Genomic DNA, 26,372 nt, shown 5'->3' on the forward strand with positions numbered 1-26,372 from the left:
CTTGCTCAGGAACCAAGGCAGACAGTTTAAAAACTCTTTTTTTACTGGATTTTCCCAGCATAGAAAGAGTTTTTAAGCTCTCAGCTTTGCTTCCGAAGCAAGGCTCTCTCCAGATCTGTGATGCTCCTGCAAGATTTCATGGGAACTTGGACAGCCCTGAAAGATCTCAAAAGAGCATTTTGGGAATTCTGGAGCCAACATGCCAGTTCCAGAAATCCTGGGATGCTCACACAGGGTTTCGGAGTATTTGCGGTTTTTGCATATACTGTATGCAGAACCCTTGGCTTCAAGTGTATTATGTATAGAAATTACCAGTTTCAGAAGTCCTCCTTTCTTTCTCTCAACGCATACAACCCTCATTGTTCCAATTTTATTGCAAAGAAGGAAAAAACATAATATGTTCTGTCCTTTTTACCTTGCATATAGTTTTCGTCCATGGTGTTATTAATACCTACGGTACCTGGATGAGTTCCAACTGAAAGTGTGCATTAATGGAAAACCTCTCTGTGCAAACAAATTAACACACTGAGAACTGTTCATTAGAGGATTAACAAACTCTAAACTTAGCAAAATCCCATTATTTCTATGAAACAGAATGTCTATGCTAGAAAATTAACTATTTTACAATCCGATGGTGATGCTGCCATTTTAATTTCCCCCAATGCCTGGAATTACATTATGTAATGGGCACTGTAGAAAATTAAAATAGGTAGTGCCTCTTTTAGTGTGCTGCTTCCGCCAGGCAAGTTTTTGGTACCGGAGAGATTCACCGATATATGAACCAGATGGGCATTTGCCAATGGCCCCTTCAAACCTGACAATAGCAAAACTCACAATTATCAAGTCTCTCAATATCCTAAACAGTTCTACTTGGTGATACTATGCAGATATCAATACACATTTTTGAAGTCTTGAAGGTCCTGACAGGCTTATGCAGGGGACGGCAGGGGTATGCTATTCCTGATATATTCTGGTCCCAAACCATTGATAAAGTATTCAGTGCACATTTTTGTCCTTTCATCCACAGCAGTGAAGAAAGAACACAATAATCAAGCTTGCTGTCTCTTCTCTTCCCAACCAGCAAATATTTGTATTTGTTGCATTATCTGTTATTCAAAAAATATTAAAAAGTTAATTCCCATTCATGTCTATGGAATACATACAAGAAACATTCCTCTGGGATTTTGCCTTTGTATAATGTAATCTCTCTCACCAATATGGCATGGCAGTGCAGCAGGTAGAAATGTTTCAGCCATTGGTGTCTTAACTCACTTTGTCCCATCTTTTCACAAGAACAGGAATGGTCTCAAGAGAGGTTGTCATGTCATCAAAGTAGTTTCCCAACAGCAGCAATAAATTTTGACAAAACAGCATTTAATTTGTCATTCTCAACTGACAAACATAATTTAGGTAGAATTACACTGCAAGACCAATGCTATCTGATTCATGGATATGATGAATTCCTGTAATCTGAGCTTTGGCACATTGAAGAGCACCACTTTAGTCATGTTCCTGTAAGTTTGCTAATTCTCATTTTATTGAAGTGAGTTTGCTCTGATTATTCTCTCAGCACAGAGCAAATGGGCAGCATTGACCATAAAGTTGATTCAGACTTACATGGTTTTCTTCAGAAACCAGAAACACTAAGAAATGTTAACTATGGCACTTCCCTGGGGTCACATTCTACACTGTTCAAATAAATCAGCCCAGGCATGGGATAACCTTTTCAGCCCAAGAGCCACATTACCTCATGGGAACCCTTCCAGGGGCCACATGCCAGTGATGCGTGTGGCCAGAGGCAAACATGGGCAGAGCAAAAAATGCAAAACAAAAAACAAAAACCCCAACCCCCCCCCCAAGGTATATATATTATACTGGGAAATACTTTTACTTTCATATATTTGAAAAAGAGATACTTTACATAAACTTTCCCAACAAATGCATTCCATTTTGTTCTACACTTTGAGATTGCCATTTTAATCCAATTATTTATTCTATGCTTTTTAAATTTTTGATAGGACACATTTTGTTGTTGGGATATTTTACACTGATGTTTTTGGAGCTTCAGAGACAACCAGAAAGAGAAGGATTATTCTGAAATACAGGTTTATTAGAAACATCCCAGTATTTTCTGATTGCAAATACTCTATTGCAAAAAGATGCAGCTGCAAATATTGTCAATGGATTTGTTCGTAAAGGTTAAATTTTTGCCTTAACTAGTTCAAAAAAAAAACCCTAACAGGCTCTATTCCTCAAATAGCTTATCTATAAATACACCTTTATTTATCCAGCTGTACCAATTAAATATTTCTCCTTCAATTTTAAAAACTAGATTACTTGCTTTGTAGGAAAAATAATTTTGGCTTATTGTGTCCTGAATGCTTATGGCATGAGAAATCATTTCCTGTCATCAACACAGTCTGGTAAAGAAATTTGCTGATGTGCTACTTTCATCTCATCTACGATGCAGCATTTTCCTATGGTCAACATCCCCTTCCTTTTTCAGGTCTTTTGTTCCTGTGGATAAAATCCTCTGTAGAGCTCTGCACCCATTAGGCTCTTTTCAGAAAAATTAGCACTTAGGACCATGCTGATACTACTCCTGTCACTTAAGATGCAAGAAGCTCCTTGCTGAAGGCTTAGATACAGATCGTTAACCCAATCCCACAATTAGAAACACTTCTCCTAGAGAAGCCGATTATAGCTCACTATGACTCAACACAGGGAATAAGTAGAAACTGATAGAACTAGAAGTAGGTAATGAATAGCACACACAATGCAAAGTTCCAGACCATCACCACAGGGCTTGATGATCATTTGCGGAGGAAACTCCACAGATATTATTTTGTGAGCCATAACTAGAAGCAGAAAACAAGGCAACTGTTAGTAAATGTTTGGCCAGTTTAGTATCAATCAATGCCCCCCAAATGGTTTAAATTATTGCAGAAATCACAGGAACATAAGAGTCTGCCTTAAATAAAGTCAGGCTACTGGTCCATTTACCACTGATTGGCAGAGGCTCTTCAAGTGTTTCAGTTTCTTTTCCAGCATTACTTGGAGATGCAACAATATGAGACCAGTACTTTATGTCTCAGGAGTACTTGCTGAATTATTCCTATGGAGGACATCACTAACAGTCTATGTGAATTTTTCAAGGAAAAAAAAGAATCTGTTAAATGATTTAACTTATTTGCTTCTCCCCAATTTTCTCTTTCTTTCTTTCTTTCTTTCTTTCTTTCTTTCTTTCTTTCTTTCTTTCTTTCTCTTTCTTTTTACAGTTTTCTCTGCTTTCAACATGTCTGTGATTGAAAAATAGTCTTTAAATTTTCTAAATATCTCAAGCCGAAATTAAAGAGTTGCAAGAGTGGAAACAGAACCATGGCTTCTCTCACATCTTTCTTGAAAAGCCATTAGTATAATGCTCTTAATTTCTAATGAACTAAATTTCTAGTTGATTTAATTGATCTCTACAACATTGAGCTTAGAGATAATTCTATCTGGACAGTTAATGATGAACTGTGCTATTATAACTCGGGTAACAAATTGAGAGGGCAACAAATGAATCACACAGTACACATGAAGTTAGCTTTCTTTTGCTTAGTTAAGTAGACTCGGTATGTACTTCATTTCACAGCCTCTCCCCCATTCTGCCCATTTCCAAAGCAGGGCAGGGATCTGATCTTACACCTCCATACCAGACTGGCAGGGGTCTAGAAAACAGTATGGCCTAGTATGGCTGAAGTATCAAGAGCACTCTGAATGCAATGCTCATACAGAATTCCCGACCCATCATGAATGCATCACCCACATACAAGGAGCTCAGCTACTCAGGTTTCTACATCTGCATTGATGCGGCCTCTGGGGGCAGACCTCCTTCCCTACCCATCAAGAAGGTCCACAATATCCTACTGGGGTGGTCATAGGTCCACAATTCCCAGAGACCATAAGATTGCAACTTTAATTTACTGTTAGCTGTTCCCTGAGGCTTGGTTAACATTTCACTCTCTTTCAAGAGCAAACTTAGTATTTTAAAAATTCAAACAGATAAATAAAAGACCTGATCCTGCCAGTTAATAACTTTTAAAAGCTCCACTGGTTATAATAAAGACATTCAGATCCTGCTTAACTTTTAAACTGAAATGGATGTGAAAAAGTTCTCAATTTTGTCTTGATCATGTCCCAATAAAGGTAACCATAAGTACAAAAGATATCAGCATTTTGCTGTTAATCACATTCAAAATGGTTATGTCTATTTTTTCCATTCCAGTTTAGAAAGTTCAAGCTTTAAATTAGGCAACAACAAAGTTACTATTCAACACAAATATTTGTTTTAATATCACATATTGACAACTGCCCAATTATGTTGGTGGGTGGAGTAAAGAAACACAGGCCAGTGTCTTTATAGGATTTTAGAAATGACATGCTGAATGCTTATATAGTCTCTAGTAAAGGGAAAGCTGCTTGTTGCATAGTGAAGTTGTTCATCCTTTTTGGCAGTGGATACAACACTTGTGTCTATTTTTCAGGTGACACAAAATTGGATTGACAGAAGGTACAACAGAATGAAATGCTACTGGAGGTCACAAAATTAACCTAAACTATATCAGTAGCATATCTAGATATAAAATTTTAAATGCCTTTTTACTGCAAAATCCAAACATTACAATCGTAATGGAGACATTTAAAAAGTAAAAGTGTCATAATTATCTCCTATAGGAATGTGCATTGTCCTTAATAATTCAACCAATAAAACAGACCATTATATAAACTATTATTTCACTACAGCCACAATGTGTTTCTTCTTCTCTGACACAAGCGGTACAGATCCAGGCTTGCTATGTTTCCGTCGATTCATTTCCCTAGAATGAGAAACATCAAAATTAGATTATTTCAGCCACAAGGGGTATAATTTTATTTAAAAAACAAAGTACTTAACTGACCATACTTTACATTGATTCTAATAAACAATATACTGAAAATGCCCTACTATATTTAGAAAATCACTAACTGGCTGCTAGAGCATAAACTTGGGCAGAAACTCATTTTGAGTTGCTTCTTTTAGACAACAGATTCAATTAAAACAAAACTGAATAATGTATTTTATAGTGTTCTCTACTATTTCTAAGGATCGTCTATTTTGTTCCATGGAGAAACCACCTGTTCCCTTTCTCTTGAACGTGAGTATTTACCACCACTTTGACTTCCCTTTCCACCCCATGCAATCTAATTGCTTAAATCAGGCATCCCCAAACTTCGGCCCTCCAGATTTTTTGGACTACAATTCCCATCTTCCCCGACCACTGGTCCTGTTAGCTAGGGATCATGGGAGTTGTAGGCCAAAACATTTGGAGGGCCACAGTTTGGGGATGACTGGCTTAAATTAACAAATAAATGTTACAGAATCCTTTGCAAGAACCAATTCATCATCTAGTCCAACTTCTTGCCCTTAGAATAATATGCAATAAAATAATTAAAACTTCCCAATAGACTCCTGTACAGATTTCTTTTCTTTTGGTAAAATTTCAATAGAAAGGAGTAAACTGAACTGCTCTTCAAGTTAACAAGTTTCCTCTAAATCTATTCAAAAGTGTTGCTGGCCTAACTGAAAGCATGGCACAATATAACATGTAATTTAACAAGGCAAAGTTAAGAAGTAACATACTTTCGTCGACGAGCTTCTCTCATGATGCGTTGCTCTCTGGCTTGGCTGTAGATCATTTTTGGCAAGTGACGATGGCGACTTATACGTTTGATTTGGGGGTGGTGCTGGAATTTCTCTTTCAATTTCTCATTGTAGTTCATAGCTGCTTTTTCCCGAGGAGCAAGCTACAGAAACAGACCCTGGTGTTAAAACTGAGCAGGTGGTAAAGTTGACTTATTCCATAAAGCAAAACAGAACAGTTTTAGAAGTGTGCAATTCCACAAGAAGTATTGTTGGTTCTCATGTGTCTGCTAACAGGTACAAAACTGTCACTGCCAGATCTCAAAGAACCTGGCAAAATATGAAGTAGTCCCTGGAGTGGATTAATTGCCTATTTCAGAGGGAAGCAGGCCTCGTGAGAAGGAAGGAGGAGGGCTGGAGGAGGGGGCTGTTCATGCTTCATTTTTATCTGTAAAACTCCTGGTGTGCCTAAGCAAAAAGGCAGTATACAAATTCAATTTTTAAAAAAAGGTCGTTCCAATAGCAGTGGAACAAAAATGGGCGAAAATGTAGCCATAGCTGATTTGACTCTCAGAAAAACCAAGAACTAGTAGAACTTTCAAGTAAGTCTGCTTAAAACTGCTACCTAAAACCATTCTGGGAACACATCTTACTTACCATCTCCAAGTTGCTCGGTCCAACACAAGTATTATCATAACCCATTTTTTTCTTTGGATTTTTCATCAGCCATCTTAGGGCTCCAATAACCCTGTGAGGAGAGTTCCACACACAGCACCCACTAATGGAAGGAGTGGGGAGAGGAGGTGACTTTTACAGATCCCCCCTTCTGCCTGAATTTTGCCCCAGAAGGTTGAAGAACCCTCTTCAGTGTGGGAGATGGATAGAGTGGATAGAAAGCTGCAGGGGGAAATAATGAAGTAACATTCTGCCCGATTTTGTTAGCAGATACCACAACTGGATCAAAGTCCATCTATGAAGGTCATCTTTGGATCCAGTCACAAATGGATAAATACTTGCATCTGAAGTTGACGCAAGAACTTACATATTCATTATTTAAGTTTGCCATACTTTATAAAATGGCTGCCTATTTGTTGTCACTTTACTGGCAATCTATGCAGAATTTAATCACTCCAGTGTTTTAGAGTAGGAATAATTTTTTGCTGGAAGCAAAGAAGCAGAAGCCCTTTCTACCCAGCTGCTTAGCTAGGTATAGCTTATTTTATTAATTGAGTAGGATGGATTCAATTAGCCTCTCTTCCTGGACACCTTCATTTTTTTCTTATATATGTATAAAAGGTTCTAATGAATTAATGGGGGGGGGAGGTTGTTCACCTATAGAGTCAAAACCTACGCATCTTAATGCCAACCCCCTAATGATTTCACCAACATACACGAATAAAGAAAGTCACATTTTGGGGCTCTAGAGGCAAACATTTGATACAAATGCCCAGCTGAAGTTGTCTTAGCTCTCAAATATAAGATATTAAATCGAATCAATGTTAGCAGACATTTACAGGAATGAAATACAGTAATCCTTTACAAATTACATGCAATATTTTTCCTTGGTCATTATCTCAAGACATCCCATAATAGTTTGTTTAGTCAGCAGTACATTCCAGGCATTCCTGCAGTGCAAATTGTCAATGCAATCCAAATTAAAAGGCTTTCATTTTAATTAAAGGCAATTACTTTTAAAAATGGTTGCTGACAGAACCCCGCTCCTTCTGTAGACAAAAACAATATTGTGAGTTTATATGCACAGCACTCCTGAATTAGGTGAATGTGTGCAAAATCAGGAAAGGGAGGAGAAGGAAGGGAGCTTGCAATAGGAGGAAAAGTGACAGGGTAACATCCACGAGGAGGGGCATTCATAGAAAGGTCAGTATAATATAAAATATAGCATGAATTTTCACAAAATGGCAGTAGAGCAGAAGCCAGGGGCATGTCTCAGGATTAGGCATGAACTGCACCTGATATTCACATTATGTTCATATCCCCATCATGTTATAAACACCTAGAACATAAATCTCAATATCTCTCTTTTTTAAAAACAAATGCACAATTGTATCATCACCTCCCTGACCTCAGTTCAATGGATATTGACAACTTGCTCTTGTTAGCACAAACAGGCCAGAGTAAGTTCCTCCAAAGCATCAGCTTTGAGGGCTGTCCTGGGCTTAACAGTGAGACTATGATCCAAGATTAGAGATGATTCCTGTTATATAGCAAAGGCAGAAGCCGAAGCCTCACACTAGCAATGAGTATTATATTTGTGCCTATATTTGTGCCTACAGACAGAAACTCAAAAGGACTGGGCTATAAAAGCTCATTGCGTTACTATACCCCATACTAAGAGAGCTCTACAAAACATTACAATGAGTGAATACTCGTAATTACTAGTTCATTTACATTATCATGACCACAACTGTAGCTTTCTCTTTATGAAGAAGATACTCAAGATTAGCGTGCAGCATGTCTAAATTGTATCAGGTGCACCACATTAGATATTTAAAATGCCCATCTCTCTCATGTAACTTATTTAATTGCATACAACTTTTGCAATTTAAAAGCAGATTTGCTTTCACAAAGTCTGCATTACATAGATGCAGAAACGTAAAGTTTCTATTTTGGAAAGCAGCATAGTCCTTTTTCAAGAACACTCTCCTGCAGCTGTAACAACTAGATGTCATTTATCTCCACCACAGTTACCCAGAATATCATAGGCTTAATCGTCAGTGGAGTGTAGACAGGGTAAGCGCCTCTGGCTCCTGCAGAGATGCTGTTCTTGCTAGAGTGTTCCACTGATTTTACGTAATGAGTGGAACGCCAAATACATTAATGAAGCAAAGGAAACATGAATGTCAGAAATGATGAATACTTGAGCAGCCTCAGTGTCAAAGTACAACTACCAGTCAAATAAACATTTATCAACTATGAAAGCCACAACCTAAGCAGTGTATTTAGGTCTAATCCAAACGTCAAGTAAAATTGTGCAGTGCATCTCTGACAGAGGAGAATTCTGCAATGATTGAGAAGCTTATTCATATTGGTTTCTTTTTTTAAAAAAAGGTTTAGCCTGCATGAGACTTCCTATGCATTAAATATTCTTGCATATTTTTTTCTTCAGAAGCTTAATCTTTTGCAGTATCACATGAACACAGAACTGAATGATCAACTCTACTCTCTTGAGGAGCATTTAGCCAAACAGCTACTTCTGCACTCCTCCCCCAAGCCTGCTGCTGCATTACCCAGTGCTAAACCAGTCTGATTTGGTGTGTCATAAAAAAAACACCTCAGGTTTATCGTTTGTCTTGCTACAGACAAATCTGGAGGAGACAATCTGGAGAAAACAAAGAGCAGGAGCCCCAGGTACTGCAGTGGCAGCAATAACCTCTCTGAGAACCCACAGCCTCATGCTAACACATGGTTTGCTCTTAGCAGTACATGTGAACTGAGCCACTGAACAGTTATATTAAATCGATATAAAAATATACTGTACCATAATAAAGAAAATAGCAGACTCAAGGCAGGCTGGTTGCAATGAAAGATTATCATGCATACAACTAAGCCAAATTAAAGATCAGCATTTTAAATACATAAATATTTTTGTCACCTTAATTCACTTTAAAAAATATAATTTGAATTTACTTACCACACCAAGTTTTTCAGAAGCATTAGCTTTCCACAAACGAATGTTCATTTCGTCAGAGCCACACAAGATATATTTGTTGTCAGATGTCCATTTAACAGTAATGACATGCTGCATTCGCTTTGTATGATAGACTTCTCTAAAACAAACAAACAAAAACACCTATTAAATTGGAACATTTATATTGATGTTTTCTTTCACCATGCATTTTCCTTTCAACACTGGAAAGTGCTATTTTTTATTCATAAAAGGGACCAATAAGTTTATTTTTAAGGTACTGGTATACAACTTGTATTGCAGACAAATTAAGCAATATGTAGCACCACCTAAAACCTCACAAATTAGTAACTGCATACAAAAGACTCAAAAATAATTATCTCTGTGGCCCTTACCCAACACCTCAAGAAAGATGTCTGTAACCAGAATACACAGATGAGATAAACAGTGGTCATGTGAATCACCTCTGTGCTAGTAATGACAACTTCTAGCCTGTTCTCATGACTCTGAGCACATGCAAGACCAAACTGATTTTTTTTTGGGGGGGGGCGTAACTTTCAGCTAAGCTTCCATTAACTAGATGTGCAGTTGGCAATACCAGGCGTTGAAGCTGCTATATAGATCAGCTTTTGACGTTCAGTCAGAAACTCAGTCAACACCTGCTTGGTTGTAGATCTGCTTAAGTGCAAAACACCAACTGAAACATATGTCATTTAAAGTCACATGACCAGTTTGGCTTGTGGCAGCAAAGATGAAACTCAGCAGAGCCTATCTTGATGAAACCTAGATGATACTGTGAACCTTTTTTCTCCAACAGGCATTCCAAGCTGGATGAATGTGTCCCTGCTAAGGTATCTGATTTGTATTTTTAATATACCGTCTTTCCCCTATTTTAAGACGTAGTCATTATATAAGCCATAGCAGGATTTCTAAGCAATCGCGCGATACAAGCCATACCCCGAAAATAAGACATACTGATAGACCCTTCACCCAGTAGCAATAACCCCCCCTCTCGCCAGCCAAGCCCCCTTAAAAATATCTCCCCATTTTGCTGTCGCTCCACAGACATGTATTTCCTTTAAAAGCTTGTAAAAATGCACTGAAGAGCCGTAGCTGCTGGCTGCTGAAGCATCGTGATTTTCCCTCCCCGTTTCTGAGAGCATTTTTTTTAAATAAAAGGATTCGAAAATATTTTTTTTAGCCAAGCTGTGTAAGCTGTACTTGGTGAAGAGGAGAAAAGTGGGGTGGGGAGGAGATGAAGGCACGAGGAAGAAAAGAGGGGCGATTGAAGCCGTTGCCTCGTGAATGCAGAGGCTGTTTTCCCTTTAAGGAAGAGATCTACGTGTCTCTCTGTCTCTCCACCCCCCCCGCGTCTCTCTCTCTCTCTCTCTCTCTCTCTCTCTCTCTCACACACACACACACAGCCCACCTCTTGCTTCCCCCCACCTTTCCTTTCCATTCTATGCACCCACCCATGAGTTGCCTGTTGATTTCCTCTTGACGGGAGAGGGGCTTTTGAATGCAAAGGCTGTTTTCCCTTTAAGGGAGATCTCCGTGTGCGCGACTCTCTCTCTCTCTCTCTCTCTCTCTCTCTCTCTCTCTCTCTCTCTCTCTGTGTGTGTGTGTGTGTGTGTGTGTGTGTGTGTGTGTGTGTGTGTGTGTGAGAGAGAGAGAGAGAGAGAGAGAGAGAGAGAGAACCCACCTCTCGCTTCCCTCCACCTTTCCCTTCCATTCTATGCGCGGCAGTCTCCTGTGTCTGATTGTTGTCTCCTTGCTTTTACCGAGGCATAAAGCAGCCTTCCTTTCTACCTTATGCTTGCTTGTCTGTGGAGCTGCTCCTTTAAGGATTTGTAAGTAGTCTGGATCGCAGTCCTTGCCTTGGGGACTTTTTTTTAAAATAAGGACTTTTTCCGTCTTGCTGTTTGTGAGCACAAAAGTTAAACTGCCGGTCCTAGCTTCCTTTACCCACAAAAATTTAACTCACCTCGCTAGCTCAATTGCTTCTTAATTGCTACCATTTACCAAGTCAGCAATCTTAATTGCTGTTTAGCTGGCTTCTTTGTTCTCAGCAGGTAGCTTCTTTGCTATCACTACAAAGTGTTACATTGTTCTTCAGACTGTTGGAACTTAAGTCTCGGGCAGCTGGCTAGTAGAGATCCTTATTTGCTTTTACGTATAGGCTACTGCTAGTACTGTATCACACAGATAGATTCCATTATACTGGTTTAGATTTAAGAAGCTCCAGTGTAGCAGATTGCTATTAAGTGAGTCCCCACATCAGAGGAGAGAGAGAGCAGCCCTTTGCGAACATCCCAGGGCTGGGGAGAGAGGGCTGGGCCAGTGACGCACACTCAGACTCATAATAAAAATACCAGTAAGACATCCCACCAAAAATAAGCCACCCTGTGGTTTTTTGAGAAAAAAAAGTAATAAGACGGTGTCTTAAAAAGGGGGAAACACGGTATATATCTGCTGGTGTTTTCTCTTTTGGTTTTAACTGGGGGGTTTTAATAGTTCTTTTCTTGATCTTGCACATTGGCTTGAAACATGTATATAAGACAATTCAATCATCATCATCTAATAACAACAACTAATAATATTCCAAAGGGTCCCTCAATCCACGGGAATGGCTTTTTGTGGAAGGGGGAGAAAAAGGAGCTGCAAAAGTAGTGTTACCCAAAATGAGTTCCACTCTTGAATCTAATGCCTTAAATTAGAGCACAAGTACTCTGTTCTGATTTAAATTATACTTTAAAATATTTATAAAGGCGCAGAGTACGCATCTTGTAATTATTTAACAACTATGTACAATTTACAATTATTTTCATTTGATTATATTATTTATTGTAACCTATATTTTTTCTTCATTCAAGTCTACTGTTTAAAAATAAATACATAAGACATAGAACAGCTATAGATGATAATTGCTACTTACATGGAGACTTTGCTTATGTCCCCAGTAGTCTAATTTGTTTTCAATTAAGAATGGAATGCAACTAAAGCACATTACAATCATGAATACATATTCATAGCTTTATTTTATTATTCACTGCCACCACAGGCTACTAAAAAAACAATCTTGCTCTGAGATGAAGGGAGATGCAGTTCTGAAGTATGTTCTTGGCCATTTTATTATATAGATTTTTATCATATAGTGTTATATAATTTTAATTGGTGCTTATAGTTTCAACTATAAACAGTGGGCAACATCAAACAATATTCATCCTCTAGTTGCTTGTGCAATTGGAATTGTGGTTTCTCTTCTCCCCTTCCAGTCCCCGAATGCCCCCATAATCTGCCCAAGAGGAGTCTCCCAAAGCACCAGAGCAGATTTTGGGGGTGCACAGGGGGTTGTAGTGGATACCCTCTTCTGCTATACTGAATCTCACCCCATATTTTCAGTGAGCTTTGCCTGAAAAGAAGTATGTGCTTGTGTGCACGCTTATATATGAGTTAAGGAGTTCAGGAGGACCTCACAACCAAGCCAGAGCCCCACGAGTTTTGGGCTGTGCACATATAAAATAAGGTTATACAGTTATACAGTAGTATGATAACAACCAACAAATTCAATTTATTGAGATTGACTGTTTTTCATATACATGTATTATGTAGACAAAAGAGAGTAACTAAAGAGCAAGTCTCCCATTTGCTTAAATTATTAGTTTTTTAAAGAATGGTCCAAATACTCCTTAACATTTTAGATCATTAACTTCATGACATATTTAACAGCAGTCATGCCAGTCTGATAAAAGTATAGAAAAGGCCTTTATTGGTGCCCTCTACTCTCCTTATTATTATAAGAAAATATTGTATGCAATTTCAGATACTTCTTTCACCTAACCCTTTTTTAATATATATATATATATATATATATATATATATATATATATATATATATATATTATTTGTGCCTTTTGCTTGTGTCACAGGTTTTGAAAAATCACTCTTCTGAGGACAAGAGCAATACAATAGCATATGGGTGAATAACTTGATTCTTTCATTTAATCACACAAACATCTGGTTCATTTGCCAAGGGCTTTTAATGAACTTAATAAACAGAGTATCTCTTATTTCTTCTGTCTTCTCAAGTTTCACATTCAGCTTAATTAGGAACACAAAATATGCCATGGCTTATGAGCCCCTGGGACTGTGAAAGAAGCCTCCTGGATTAGACAAATAGGTTCAGCAATGTGCCTTTGATAAGTAAAATATTACTGCTATGCAAAACTCATGTTTTTAAAATGATATCATTAAAGAGGTTATGTGGATCCCGGAAGCCAATACACATATACATTATTTTCTGAGTTTGAATGACTTTACTGTGTCTCAACACAATATTGTGTTTTAACTGTTTCCTTTAATTATGTATTTTATAATCTTTTGAACTCCTGAGAAGCAAAGCTCTACAGTGGTACCTCAGTTTAAGTACACAATTGGTTCCGGAAGTCTGTACTTAACCTGAAGCGTACTTAATCTGAAGCAAACTTTCCCACTGAAAGTAATGGAAAGTGGATTAATCTGTTCCAGATGGGTCCGCGAAGTACTTAAACTGAGGTATGACTGTATTCTGAAGGAAAACAAAGCTACTTTACATAAGTAAGGGTAGGGAAGTGGATCCTGCCATTGGGTCAGATGTTGACCTCTCCCAGCCTCACAGGAGAATTTGACAGATAGCATAAGAAATAAGGTCACTCCACACAAAGAAAAATGACTTGTTTCTTGAGCAGCTCACCGTTATACATGATACAAGACTCTTGAAAGAGTGGATTTGCAAAAGCAAAAATCCCACTGAGTGAGCCCGTCATTAGGCTAATCTAAAGTAGAATTTATAACCCAATCAATTTTAGTTTGTAAATTCAATATACATTCTAACGAATAGGAAGTACTGAAATACTGGACAATTCAACTGGAAATTCAACAGCTGGTGAATACTTTTTCAGTGCAAGCAACAAGCAACTACTGGTAGGAGGTTATATCCTTCCTCAAGATAATCAACACATTAAATAAGTTAATGAGACCATTAAGAATGATGGGAAAGGAGGAGGGGGTCCCAAGAGAAGCCTATTTGTAAAATCACTGACCTGCTATGACCTTTGTCTACTGGAAAAATGCGAATAGATTTATCAAAGCTGGCAGACACAAATTCTTTCCCAGTAGGAGAGTAATCCACATCAAGGACTGCAGACACATGATCCATATGAACCATTACAGGCTTGTCAAGAAATCGCATATCAAAAGTATATAAGCTGCAAAAGAAAGGAAGTTAACACTTTACACTTAATTCCATTATGTTCAATTTTTCAGGTAAGGCTTCATTTCCAGGGGCTGAATACTAGCATAATCAAATGTATTTTCAAAATCTTTGTACCCACATGTCTGGCTTTTTGCCTGTATCATGAAGTGTCATAATAATAAAAAAGGAATTTAAAAGCATTGGAGTAGTTTTTCTATTTTTGTATTTTTTTCTTGTACACTCCTCTGAACAAATAAATTACAAAGCAAGCATGGCAGGTGTCCATTGGACCCCAGGAGTACATTTTGCCCTTAGAGGCCAATTCTGCTCTGAGTGAGCTTCATCTTGACATAAGTGCTATGATCTATTGAACCCCCTACTTATCTGCTATGAGCCCAATATTTCATCCAGGCATTGTTTGTTTCTGCTTTGCTTTCTTTTCCATTTCCCTTCTCCAAGGTCTACTGAAGGAATTGCCAAATTGATTATCATACACTGGACATCTTGAAGGTCCAAAAAGATGGAAAAACCAACAAGTAAAAATAATTAAAATAAGTAGCTTTTTAGATTCCAGATAAAAGTTAAAATCCAACAGCCTCTTTGTAACTTCTATAAAAATCATATCCTTACAAGAAGCAGAAGTCAAAACTTAAAATTACAAATGTTCTGAATAACTACAGAAGTTTAAACAGAGAGCAAGCAAGGCAACAATATTTCTTACTTGAAGTCCTCATTTGCAGCAGTGAAAATGAAAGCTTCCATGGGATTCCAGCAAAGCGTATTTGTTCTCATATCCAAGATAACCTGAGGAAATGTAAATATTTTTCAAACATTTTTCAAACATTTATTAGAAGTTATACAGATGTATTTACAACTGGTACAAGTTCCACAAGTTTCGAACATGCCTGTGCAAGGTGTAGAATATGCTGGTGTCGGCATCAAGAATTTCCCAAAAATTAAGCATATGTAAAGAAACTTACAAGTAAAAAACAAAACAAAAAACTACCCAGGATGCAGCCTAAGAACTGCAGATTCAAAATAAGGTATTCATGGCAGCAGCAACCCTCTGAAAAGAAGACTGGACAAGATGACAGGATATCATCAAGTGTATTTGTCCAATGGATTCTTGTTCACAGAAGCCAGGACAACTCAAAAAATACAGGTCCCATGATCTCAAACTCACCTAGGTTTCTAAAGCTATCAGAAAAACCATAATGCACAATAATTTTTTCTCATATGATGACAATTCCTTTACTGAGGTAATAGTTCACCAATGAAAACTATAGGCTTGGAGACTCCTCTTTTACTTGGGGTAGATTTCTATGGAGGGTAGATATTGTGAAATTATGTTAACTGGTTTAAATGCAGACCCTGGAACATACTGGTAGTAATTTGCTTTGCTGATCAGAAACTCTGTAACAAGGCTTGAAAAAAAGCCAGATGGCAATGAAAAGAGACTCCCCTGATCCTCTGCTGAAGGGATAAAACTGACAATTTACTCTAGCCAGACCCCTACTTGGCAGAAGGCTGATTAGTTGAAACGTCCTTAGCAGTCCATATGCTGTACGGTCTAAAAGGCAAGAGTAGCGACAGCTGGGAGATATTGTAAGCCAAAGAAGGAAGTTTGTTATCTCAGTGAATACCTTTCACCTTTACTGAACCTTGAAGAGGCTTCTAATATCTCCTTTTCGGTGGGGAAACTATTTGCATAGCATGATCTTGTACCATTTATTTACCAAATAACTGAACAAACCACACAAACAAAATTTCAATTGTGTTGTATGATCTATTCTAATCCACAGACAATGTTGTGTATTGAAATGTTCCATTTCCATAGCAATGACATTTCGGAAAAAGAGAGCCTAAGTGTTTTACACAGGTTTTTAAAAAAAGCCAGACTCCAGCTTGCTGACTCACAACCTAAGAGAAACAGAAATTAGTATAAGGAAGTGTGACACATAAGGGTATGGAGAGGTGCCCATGGTACTGTCCTTTTCCAAATCCACACTATTTTAATGTGTGTACACACTCACACACCCCACTTGATTATAAAAACCTCAAAGTGGCGTATAAGAAGGTAAAACAATAAAATCAAAAACATATACAGCAATACTTAAAAACTTTTAAAAAAATACAGAAGTTACGATACTAAAACAGATTATAATGACCTCAACTTTCTAAGCTTCTGGGTAGGTTTGTCTAAACCAGAATGTATTTAGCAGGCGTCGAAAAGAGTGCAGTGAAGGTGCCTGCTTGATCTCAACAGGCAAAGAGTTCCAAGGGTAGGTATTGTGTTCAAAGCATTCTTCATACCTCCACTATCCCCCTACAGTAGTCTAAAAGCAGGGGTGGGGAACTGAATGCAGCCCAACAGGTGTTCCCCTACACACCACCCTACACAGGCCACTTTTGATAGGTGGGTGCTCACCCATCCATCACCTGACATCACCAGGGCATCAGTAGAAGGGCTTCACTTAGTAGACCAGCTTGAACTCAGGCCAGCTTACTATGAAAGATTCCTTTAGTTGATCCTCTGCTTTCAACAGGGATAAGATGCAGTCGGAGCTTCCCAATTGGCAACTCTGGAGTGCAGCCAAACACTGTAGGGGTTGCTGTCAGTATAGATCAGTTGATCAACAATGACTGCAAGCCCCGCTTTCTGCAGGGATGGGTTGTGTGTGGGAGCTCCCCAGTGGAGCCAATCCCAGTGTCAAATCTAAAACGCATTGTGCATTTTATATTTGACACTGGGATTGGTTCCACATCATCATCATCATCATCATTTGCACTATCATTAAATTATTTTTGTTGTTTAGTCATTTAGTCGTGTCCGACTCTTCGTGACCCCATGGACCATAGCACGCCAGGCACTCCTGTCTTCCACTGCCTCCCGCAGTTTGGTCAAACTTATGTTCGTAGCTTCGAGAACATTGTCCAACCATCTTGTCCTCTGTCGTCCCTTTCTCCTAGTGCCCTCAATCTTTCAAACCACCACCTCAAGGCAATTTACATAAAAACACAAAAACAACAAATACTTTTAAAACAAGACTAAATCCCTAGCAAGTGGAGACTTGTTGTAAACACCCATTTATCCAGCTAGAAAAGTCCTGTTTATTCAAAGGAAATCCCCGCTTGCCAAGAAACATTTGGGAGCATCTTTCAAGGCTGCCCACTGTTCCCTTGTAGTCAAATATTTATCTGCCTTATTTGCACACCTTATTTGCACCTTATTTGGATGTGATGTGGGGGGAAACAGCCTTGTGGGCAAAGGCTTCTCAATGCTGGCCTAAAATGATCTCAGAAAAGCTACATTTTCTATATGCTACATGTCAAAGAATTCTATGTTAAAAGAATCTTGCACCCAACTAAGCACTATGAAAAGTAAGGAGCTCCTTAGCAGTGGAACTTAATAGATAACTTCCCTTCCAAAATGAAAAGGCGTGTGCAAGGAATGCATACACAGACACTTCAGTCACAGGATCTTGAAGATTATGCATTACCTTCTTCAATGCCGTTGATTGTCTCATGTCATACAGCACAATATTCCTGTCTGAAGCACAGCTTCCCAAAAGGTACATCTGAAAAATTAGTTGCATATCAAGTAATGTAAATATCTTCAAGCAAAAAACAAAATAATTCTTAAACAAAATTGTTAAGTGCTAACTGGAAAAGGTATAATATATACAGGACTTGTTTAAACCAGCAGCCCTATCTTTTATTTTTTATTTTTAAATAATTTTTATTAATTTTAAAGAAATAACAACAGTTATCTTTTAAACAGTGTAATTTTCAGAGGCAGTACATAAGTTATTTTATTTAATCTACTGTTGCTAAAAAAAGAAGAAGATAATGTGGAGGGGATAAAGCTCAAGACATTTCCCAGATCTCATGCTTTTAAACTGATTTTAAAACCTAGGAGAATCTAAAAGTAGTCTGAGTGGGTGGAAGGAATGACAGGGGAACTCTTAAAACTGCTCAGTGTATGCAATGAGTGCAATCCTTGGATATGTATAGTTAACAGATGCTCTTTTTAGGGTTAATGACCCCATATTACTTTACAATTGGGAAATCTAATACTTTTAGTTTTAAACATCTCTACCTTTTCACCCAAGACTGTGTTCTGCTCCCTTTGCAACTGCCTTTTCTGTGAACATTTACCTCCACCTCCTCACTGTCCATCAAGCCATTTCTCCTCTTCCAAAATCCTTCCTCAAAATCTACTTGCAACAAGCACAGGCAAGAAGGTCTGCCATTGCCTTTCTGCGGTCTTTTAAACCTCGTCACTCATTGTCTTCCTTCACCTTTATCTACCCAAGTTATGCTCCAATTCCTCTGTCAGGATATACAACTGCATTTTATACAGCAACGCTTACTATGTTGCTGGTACTAAAACATTTAGTGACAGTACTTACAGTGGAATATATATAAATAAGTTGTTACCTCAATTGGATTGAATTTGACACTGCTTATGCTATCGACTCCCCACGTCAAAGAGCATAAAGGACTGGTTCTCTGTTCGTCCCAGATATCAACTTGATGACCACAAGTAGCAAAAACAGGATCCTTCCAATGGTGATCAATTCCAGTGTACACAGTCTTTAAAATGCAAATATAAAAAACAGTACCAACAATGAATTCCTGGTTTTATACTCAGAGAGGGTTTTGTGCTTAGTGTCAATGCTAGGAGCCGCAAGATACATCTAAAACAGTCAGGGTAAGGGAGTCCTGCTTCAGCAGCCATTGCTGAGCTGGATTTATTTCTTCTGAAACCTCCTGTGACCCAGAAATTCAGCAGCGGAGTAGCAGCTGGAACATCTGAAGTAAGGGTGGAGGCTTGTAAACACCCTTGCCTCATCACCCTCTTGCATCTAGTGCCAGCAGGTACAAGAGACAGCAGCAATCTCGGTAAAGAAACCCCATCCCATGAAGGACCCTTAAGGTCTCACTTGTCTGTTTTATTAATTCAGACATATTGCAAGTCATTTCCAATAACTTTGGTTAGGAAGAACAGTATAGCTATTCAAAACAAAAATATTACAGTTAACCATGAGTACAGCTCTACAACTACCGTGTTTCTCACATTTTAAGACATGTCTTATATTTATTTTTCCTCCAAAAAAACACACCACGGCTTATTTTCAGGGGATGTCTTATTTTTTTGTTAAGCTTTTTAATTTTTTACCGGTATTAAGCTTTCAGAGAGTTTTGCTGGGTCGGGCTCGGTGCAGCGCACGCTGCTTTGCCCAGCCACTACTCTTAAAACTCACAGGGCAGCGTTTGTGCTGCCTTGAGCTGTCATTGCAATAAATCGCGCTAAACCAGAACGGGGGGTGCCTATCTCGGGATGGCTTTCTCCCCCTCCCAGGCTCCTACCTTTGCATCTCCTTCGGCGCTGTTGCTTTTTGCACGCAAACCAAGCTCCGCAGTGCTGGCTGCGGGCGGACTCAAAAGCAGAGCCAACAAACCAGCACCAGAGCTTCAAGCCGGCGCTCTCTCTATGGCGCAAGCATAGAGGCTGCTGCCCCATCGGAGCCTAGAGCGGATTGGTCAAACTCCGCTTCCGGATTGCGTTTCCTTAGAAACCCGAGGCGCAGCGACCCGGAAGCGCTTGCGGGACCAGTTCCGGGTCGCCGCGCCATGGCTGCGCTGCGAGCGTCGGGGTGCCTGCGGGGGCGGGAGGGTCGCCGTGGCTTCGCTGCTCCTGAGGCAGCACCCGCAGGGATGCCGCACCGCGTGGGGATGGCGGGGCCTCCCGCTGGACCCGGCAAAGACAGCAGCGCGTGCTGCACCGAGCCCCGACTCAGCGGGACCCGGCAAAGACAGCAGCGTGCACTGCGCGGAGTCCCGACTCAGCGGGACCCGGGAGAGACAGCAGCGCTCGGCGAGGCACGCGCTGCAGAAGCACCATGCAGACCTGCTCCCACCACTAACAATATGGTACCCCAGCATGTCTTATTTTGGGGGGATGCCTTATATTTCATTGCCTCCAGAAAATCGTGCCATGGCTTATTTTATAGGCACGTCTTAAAATGTGAGAAACACGGTACTTCAAAAGTTGCAACCATTTTTCCCCCATTTGTGTGCACAAGCTTTTTTTTATCACATTTTCAAATAAAATCCCACAAGAGGCAACAGCATAGCAAGTCACTATACTTGAGTGGACCTATTTTTTAAAAGCTAAATCCACTATCCAGAAATTCCAGAATACCTATTTGCTGAACTTTAAGGAAATGGGGATAATTGTCACTAGTATGAATATATGCAGCTGAATTCTACAACTTACTGCACCAGGACACAAATACACAAGAGTTATGGCAGGAAATTACAACAACCTGATTCTTCCTGCAGCCTTTTCAGTGGTTGTTCCGTGCCTGATCTAAATCTCACCCTTAGTATTCTTCCAGATACTGAGTTAAAAACCCATCTTCCTGCTGAATTTTTAGTGGCTGATGGGTTAACTCACATTTATGGTGTTTTATGCCATGTAATTTATGATAATTATTTTAATGATTTTGGTTATGCTGTATTATGCTTCTTCCCTCTCTTTTTTTAAATCAACCCATGACCATTTTTGTTGAAGGCCAGCATAAAAATCTAATATATAAACTACAGTAACCCATACAGAGGCTTTGTACCAGCATTGCAAGGGCACTCAGCTTATGGGAATATTGTCCGATAATAGCATTCAGTGACACCTGCATCATCTTTGACACTACAGATCCAAGGTCAATAGTTTTCCGCTCATATTCCTGTAAAACAATACCTTCATCTGTATCTTTAAACACAGAAGGAAAGGGAGAGCAAAACAAGACAATGAATAAAGTAATACCTTTCCAAGAATTGTATTCAGCGGTTCTTCTGCTTCCCCATAATCTGGCGCCTCCATTTTCCAGTGCTTCACTGTTTTATCATCACCAACCTAATGATTTTGAAGAAAACATTGTATTCATAGTAAGAGAGTTACAACTCTGATGTTTATGTGAAAGTAACAAGTGTGCATAAGGTAAAGGTAAAGGGACCCCTGACCGTTAGGTCCAGTCGTGACCGACTCTGGGGTTGCGGCGCTCATCTCGCGTTATTGGCCGAGGGAGCCAGAGTACAGCTTCCAGGTCATGTGGCCAGCATGACTAAGCAGCTTCTGGTGAACCAGAGCAGCACACAGAAACGCCGTTTACCTTCCCGCTGTAGCGGTACCTATTCATCTACTTGCACTTTGATGTGCTTTCAAACTGCTAGGTTGGCAGGAGCAGGGACCGAGCAACGGGAGCTCACCCCGTCGCGGGGATTCGAACCGCCGACCTTCTGATCGGCAAGCCCTAGGCTCTGTGGTTTAACCCACAGCGCCACCCACGTCCACAAGTGTGCAGTCAATCTTAAATTTACTTCCTGGAGGAAAAACTGCGAGGGGAGAGACTTCATCAGGCAATAATAATAATAATAATTTATTATTTATACCCCGCGCATCTGGCCACATAACACCGGTCCTGAAAGACCTACATTGGCTCCCCAGAGCCACCACCCCGCCCCGCACCACTGGCACGGAGCGCAACTTTGGAGACCTCCGAAGTTGCGCCCCGTGTCGGGGGAGGCAGGCAGGAGGCGGCGGGAGAAAGTCTTCCCCCGCCGCCACCTCTCGCCCTGCAGCCCCGGCACGGAGCGCAACTTTGGAGACCTCCAAAGTTGCGCTCCGTGTCGGGGGAGGCAGGCAAGGTGGTGGCTGGGAGAAGGTCTTCCCCCGCCTCTCGCCTCTCATAGCATTAGTATGGAAGAGTAAAACCTAGAGAGGTGGGAAACCTTCTTTAGTCTGCAAGATCACATTCCCTCATGCTCAACTTTCTGGGTACAGTCAGGGGCAAAAATGGGCGTAACAACTCTCACCTTTGTCCAAGAGGTTGCATTCCACCCACACAAAAGTCAAGAGGTTTCTACAAAAACACCTTTACCTCCAGACAAGCAAAAGCATTATTGCAATTCAAAGAGATTTCAGCCAGGCAAAAGCACTTAAGGAGAGTGGGCAGACCCAAGGGCCAGTGAAAGAGGGCTGGAAGGCTGCATTTGACCCACTCCCCCAAGCTGCTGCAGTAGTAAGCAAGAGTCATAAAATAAAGGTAATTGATTCTATTATTTAGAAAACAGAATGAAGAATGGTGGAAAGTAACAAAGAAAAAGAAGTATACCAAGCATTTGAATCTTTCTCCATAATTCCCACTATTATACTTACAGTGAAGAAAGATGTACCACAGAAACGGGTACACATTCCTCTCACAAAGCCCTCATGTGCCAGCAATGTACGGGTGCATTCACGCTTCATCAAGTTCCAAATTCTAACCTATTGGAAACAAACAGCAGCATGTTGTTATTGAACAATTCAGCATTAATACCGTTTTTTGGAACAATATTACAAAATGGTGTGATGCCCTTTTGAAATCTAGAGATCAGGACAGCGTGATCACAACTTATGTGAAGGTTATATTCCTGGGGGTTGCATGTAAAGGTAAAATCATACAAAGTCAAAATGAGCCCCAGAACTGCCCCAGCCACCCAACATCTCAGATGGCCCCACAATATCTTGAGAGAGTCTCCAGAGCCCAATAAACCCTGTATGGAAATAGCTTTTAAGCCCTCTACCTTGCTTGCTGGGCCCTGGGACAGTCACATGAGGAGTATGGAGGCTCCCATGAGATCTTGGATGATTCCATTTGATCTCGCAAGAGCATCCAGAGCTCAGTAAGCAAGGGTTTCCACCCCCCTTTGTTGGCAAATTGCATTAAGCTCAGATCGAATAAGTAAAATCGGTGATCCTACTATAACATTTTTTCAATATTTCAGTCAGCAAAATACAGGAAGCTGCTCAATTGTGGATAAAAACCAGAAATTACTGACATGTATAAATTAAAATAATACAAGAGAACCAGGGAAGGAAGTGGGGGGAAGTCGGGGGATCCAAGTAATCCTAAAATATGAAATTATTATGGCGTGAAAATGTTTTATTTTCATTTTTTCCTATTTTTTATTATCTTCTTTTTTTGGTTTATTTTCTCTTTTTATACTTGTGTGATGATGTTTAATTGTGAAAATTAATAAAAATATTACCGTATTTTTAAAAATTGTGGATAGAAACCAGACAAATAAAACAGAGCATTTTGCCAGAGGAGCTTCGAATGACTAGCATTAAACTGGTAGCTTTTAATTGGAGGTTCAGTTTTTAAGACTTAATGTTATAATTTAGCTTTGAACATGTCCCAATGGAGGTCAGTGGGATTTATTTCCTAGCACCTGTATATAGGATTGCAGGACTAGGCACCTTCCATGACTATATCCACAAGCAACACCAACTGAAACCAACCCAGCTACTGTTATCCAATCCCTCATGCTAAGATTGGATCATTACTTCCTGAAGTCACAGGCTTCCTTCCTACACTTCTCCCCAAATACCTTGTCTCAAGAGGGAAGGAGAACATACACTATGAAACAAGAGCAACAGTTGAAGTATCATTAATCCAATATAGTGTGTTTCCATTAAATAGGCCTTTTTTCAGGGCATACCTTAGCACCTAAGCACTAAAACTGAGAATGCTTTCTTGCTCATAGTTATAGGCACACACATAACTGAAATGCAAGGTTCTGTTTCTTGCAGAATAACCACAGTAAAAACATGATCTGACAATTTATGGTTGTTGTTTTTATCCAATTATACATACCTCTCCATCACATGCTCCAGACAAAACTGTAGACAAACTGTTTGGATGCTTAGCCATGCAGTTAACGCCATCCCTGTGGCCATCTAATGATGCAACAAAAGGCTTTGCAAAAACACGGTCTAATTTTGTTGCATTTAGTGCCCGAGTATATTCCCGTGGAACCTCAAAGGGATGTAATGCAGGATCATAATTCCGTGGAACTATAAACCAAATAATCATACGAACATACAAAACGACGGAGAAAATTATTGTCATAAAGCTTCCTTTTGCCTTTTATGTAGCTAGTTAATAAGACACCACTATGCTGGAAAACAAAAATGTTCTCATACTTTGGATCAGCCTTACTAGCTTTGAGTAAATTAAGAATCCTGTTTAAATGAGCATACATTGTTCATAAACAGCCCTCAAATATTTTTTTAAAAAAGTTTCTATCAGTCACTACATACACAATCCATTTAATTTATTAATTTAGTTTCAGCAAATTTCTTATTTCTTTTTGTTAGTTACATTTCTAAATCACCAGTCTTCCCAAGAGAACCTAGAGTAATATACAATAACATATAAAACAAAATATGCATGTATATAAAACATAATAACCAACATACAAAATATCCAGAAACCTCAGAACCATTATAGCACACCAAAAAATCATCTGCAGGTCTTAAGTATTAAAACAAAATAACTTCAATTCAGGAAAACCAGACAAAAATGTATTTAATGGACATCTATTTATGTAAAGCAAGGAGGGGAACAAACAGATCTTCAAGCGAGGGCTTTCCATAGTCAGCATGGCACCAGAGAAGGTCCTTGAGAGGTCAATGAAAAGGGTGTTCCCCCGGCACCCCAGCAATGATCTTAAGGATCAAATTGACTGGTACTGAAAGAGGCACTCCTGCAGAGACTAGAGCCCTGAACTGTGTAGGCCTCATAGGCCATTACCAGAATGTTGTTGAGCCTGGTAGCACATAAGCAGTCAAGTGCACTGCTTTTAGGATTGGTGTTTCATGTTTCCATCTAGCTGTCCTGGTTAATTATCAGGCTGCCACATCACTAGTTGCAGTTTCAATGCAGTCTTGGAGGGTAGCCCCACACAGAACACATTGCAATAATCTAAGTGCTCTGCACAATGAGATTAAAATTTACCATAATGTCACACAAGCCCCCGATTGTGCCAGCAACCATGCAGTGACAATCTGGGCAAATGGCACAGGGCTTATCACTGCAAACGAGATGAAACCCAAGTCACAGGGAGGGAGAGGAAAGACCCCTGTGCTCAGTGCTCCATAGATTTTCTTCACCAAATTTTACTTCACAGGTATAAAAGAATTCCCTCCCTAATTTCGGTTGTGGTTTTTTGATAATGGGCACAGTGCAAAGCTGTGTACGAAGCATACTTTAAAAGTACAGAACTCCCCCTCCCCCCACCCCAAGAAAAAGAAAAGAAAGAAAAGAATGGGAACCGCAGTTTGTCCCTCACAGAGCTGTAAGTCCCAACAGCCTGGACAAGCTACAGTTACCATGACTCTCTGGAAGATGTCATGTGCTTTAAGTGTACGGTATTATTACGGTACACAGTACAACTCTCAACCCGATTCCCCTTCCAGCAGAAATCTCTCTCAGCCTGAAGAGGCGCACGATGCAAAAAAGAGAAAAGGAAAACTCCGCCTGACTCGGGAGTCGCCTTCAGGTGTTGGTAGCTACTCTGGCAACGCAAGAGGAGCCAAATCCCACTCCTGTGCGTCTTGGCTAACTTGGTTTCCTAAGAATCGACGCTCCCTCCTCAATAATTCCCCTTCTCACCCCGCTGAAGGTCCTGCTTGGTTTCTCGCACGTAATCATCCGGGTTCCTGCTCAACACCTTCACCTTCATCGTCTGTGACTGAGGGCGTCGGGATGGGAAAAGAAACGGTTCTCTCCGCTACCCTCCGGCAGCCCACATGGACCAGGCAGAAACGAAGCAACGCCAGGAATCACTTCCGGGTCGAGAGAGCCGGGTCTACTAGCGTGCGGATGAAATAGGAACCAGCAACTCCCTGGTCACGTGAGCAAGGGCGGGCTAAGGCACTAAACCCGCCCACCGAGAGAGGCACGGCCGTCAGATTGGAGCAGCTCGGGGGCAGGGACCGGCTG

General features: G+C 40.0%; 1 protein-coding gene across 1 annotated transcript; it reads right to left on the reverse strand.

The window, feature by feature from the left end:
• Positions 1–1,691: 1,691 nt before the first annotated feature.
• On the reverse strand, positions 1,692–26,338 carry DCAF13 (DDB1 and CUL4 associated factor 13). Its single transcript, XM_035124545.2, has 11 exons — positions 26,043–26,338; positions 24,243–24,442; positions 22,763–22,870; positions 21,371–21,460; positions 18,982–19,137; positions 18,042–18,119; positions 15,263–15,345; positions 14,390–14,554; positions 9,315–9,450; positions 5,663–5,826; positions 1,692–4,859 (listed from the first exon to the last, which is right to left on the reverse strand). Exons 1-11 carry the CDS (start codon positions 26,110–26,112, stop codon positions 4,772–4,774), a joined length of 1,338 nt encoding a protein of 445 aa, XP_034980436.1. The 5' UTR covers positions 26,113–26,338; the 3' UTR covers positions 1,692–4,771.
• Positions 26,339–26,372: the final 34 nt, after the last annotated feature.

This window comes from Zootoca vivipara, chromosome 8 (assembly GCF_963506605.1).
Source record: "Zootoca vivipara chromosome 8, rZooViv1.1, whole genome shotgun sequence".
NCBI classification, from domain to species: Eukaryota; Metazoa; Chordata; class Lepidosauria; order Squamata; family Lacertidae; genus Zootoca; species Zootoca vivipara.

Bases quoted from the DNA above. Each gene is read 5' to 3' on its own strand.
- DCAF13 (XM_035124545.2), bottom strand. From the start codon at position 26,112: ATGAAGGTGAAGGTGTTGAGCAGGAACCCGGATGATTACGTGCGAGAA. The intron at 24,443-26,042 runs GTGAGAAGGGGA...TTTGGTTTATAG, and splicing joins CAAGCAGGACCTTCAGCGGG to TTCCACGGAATTATGATCCT. The intron at 5,827-9,314 runs GTAAGTAAATTC...CTGTTTCTGTAG, and splicing joins CTTCTGAAAAACTTGGTGTG to CTTGCTCCTCGGGAAAAAGC.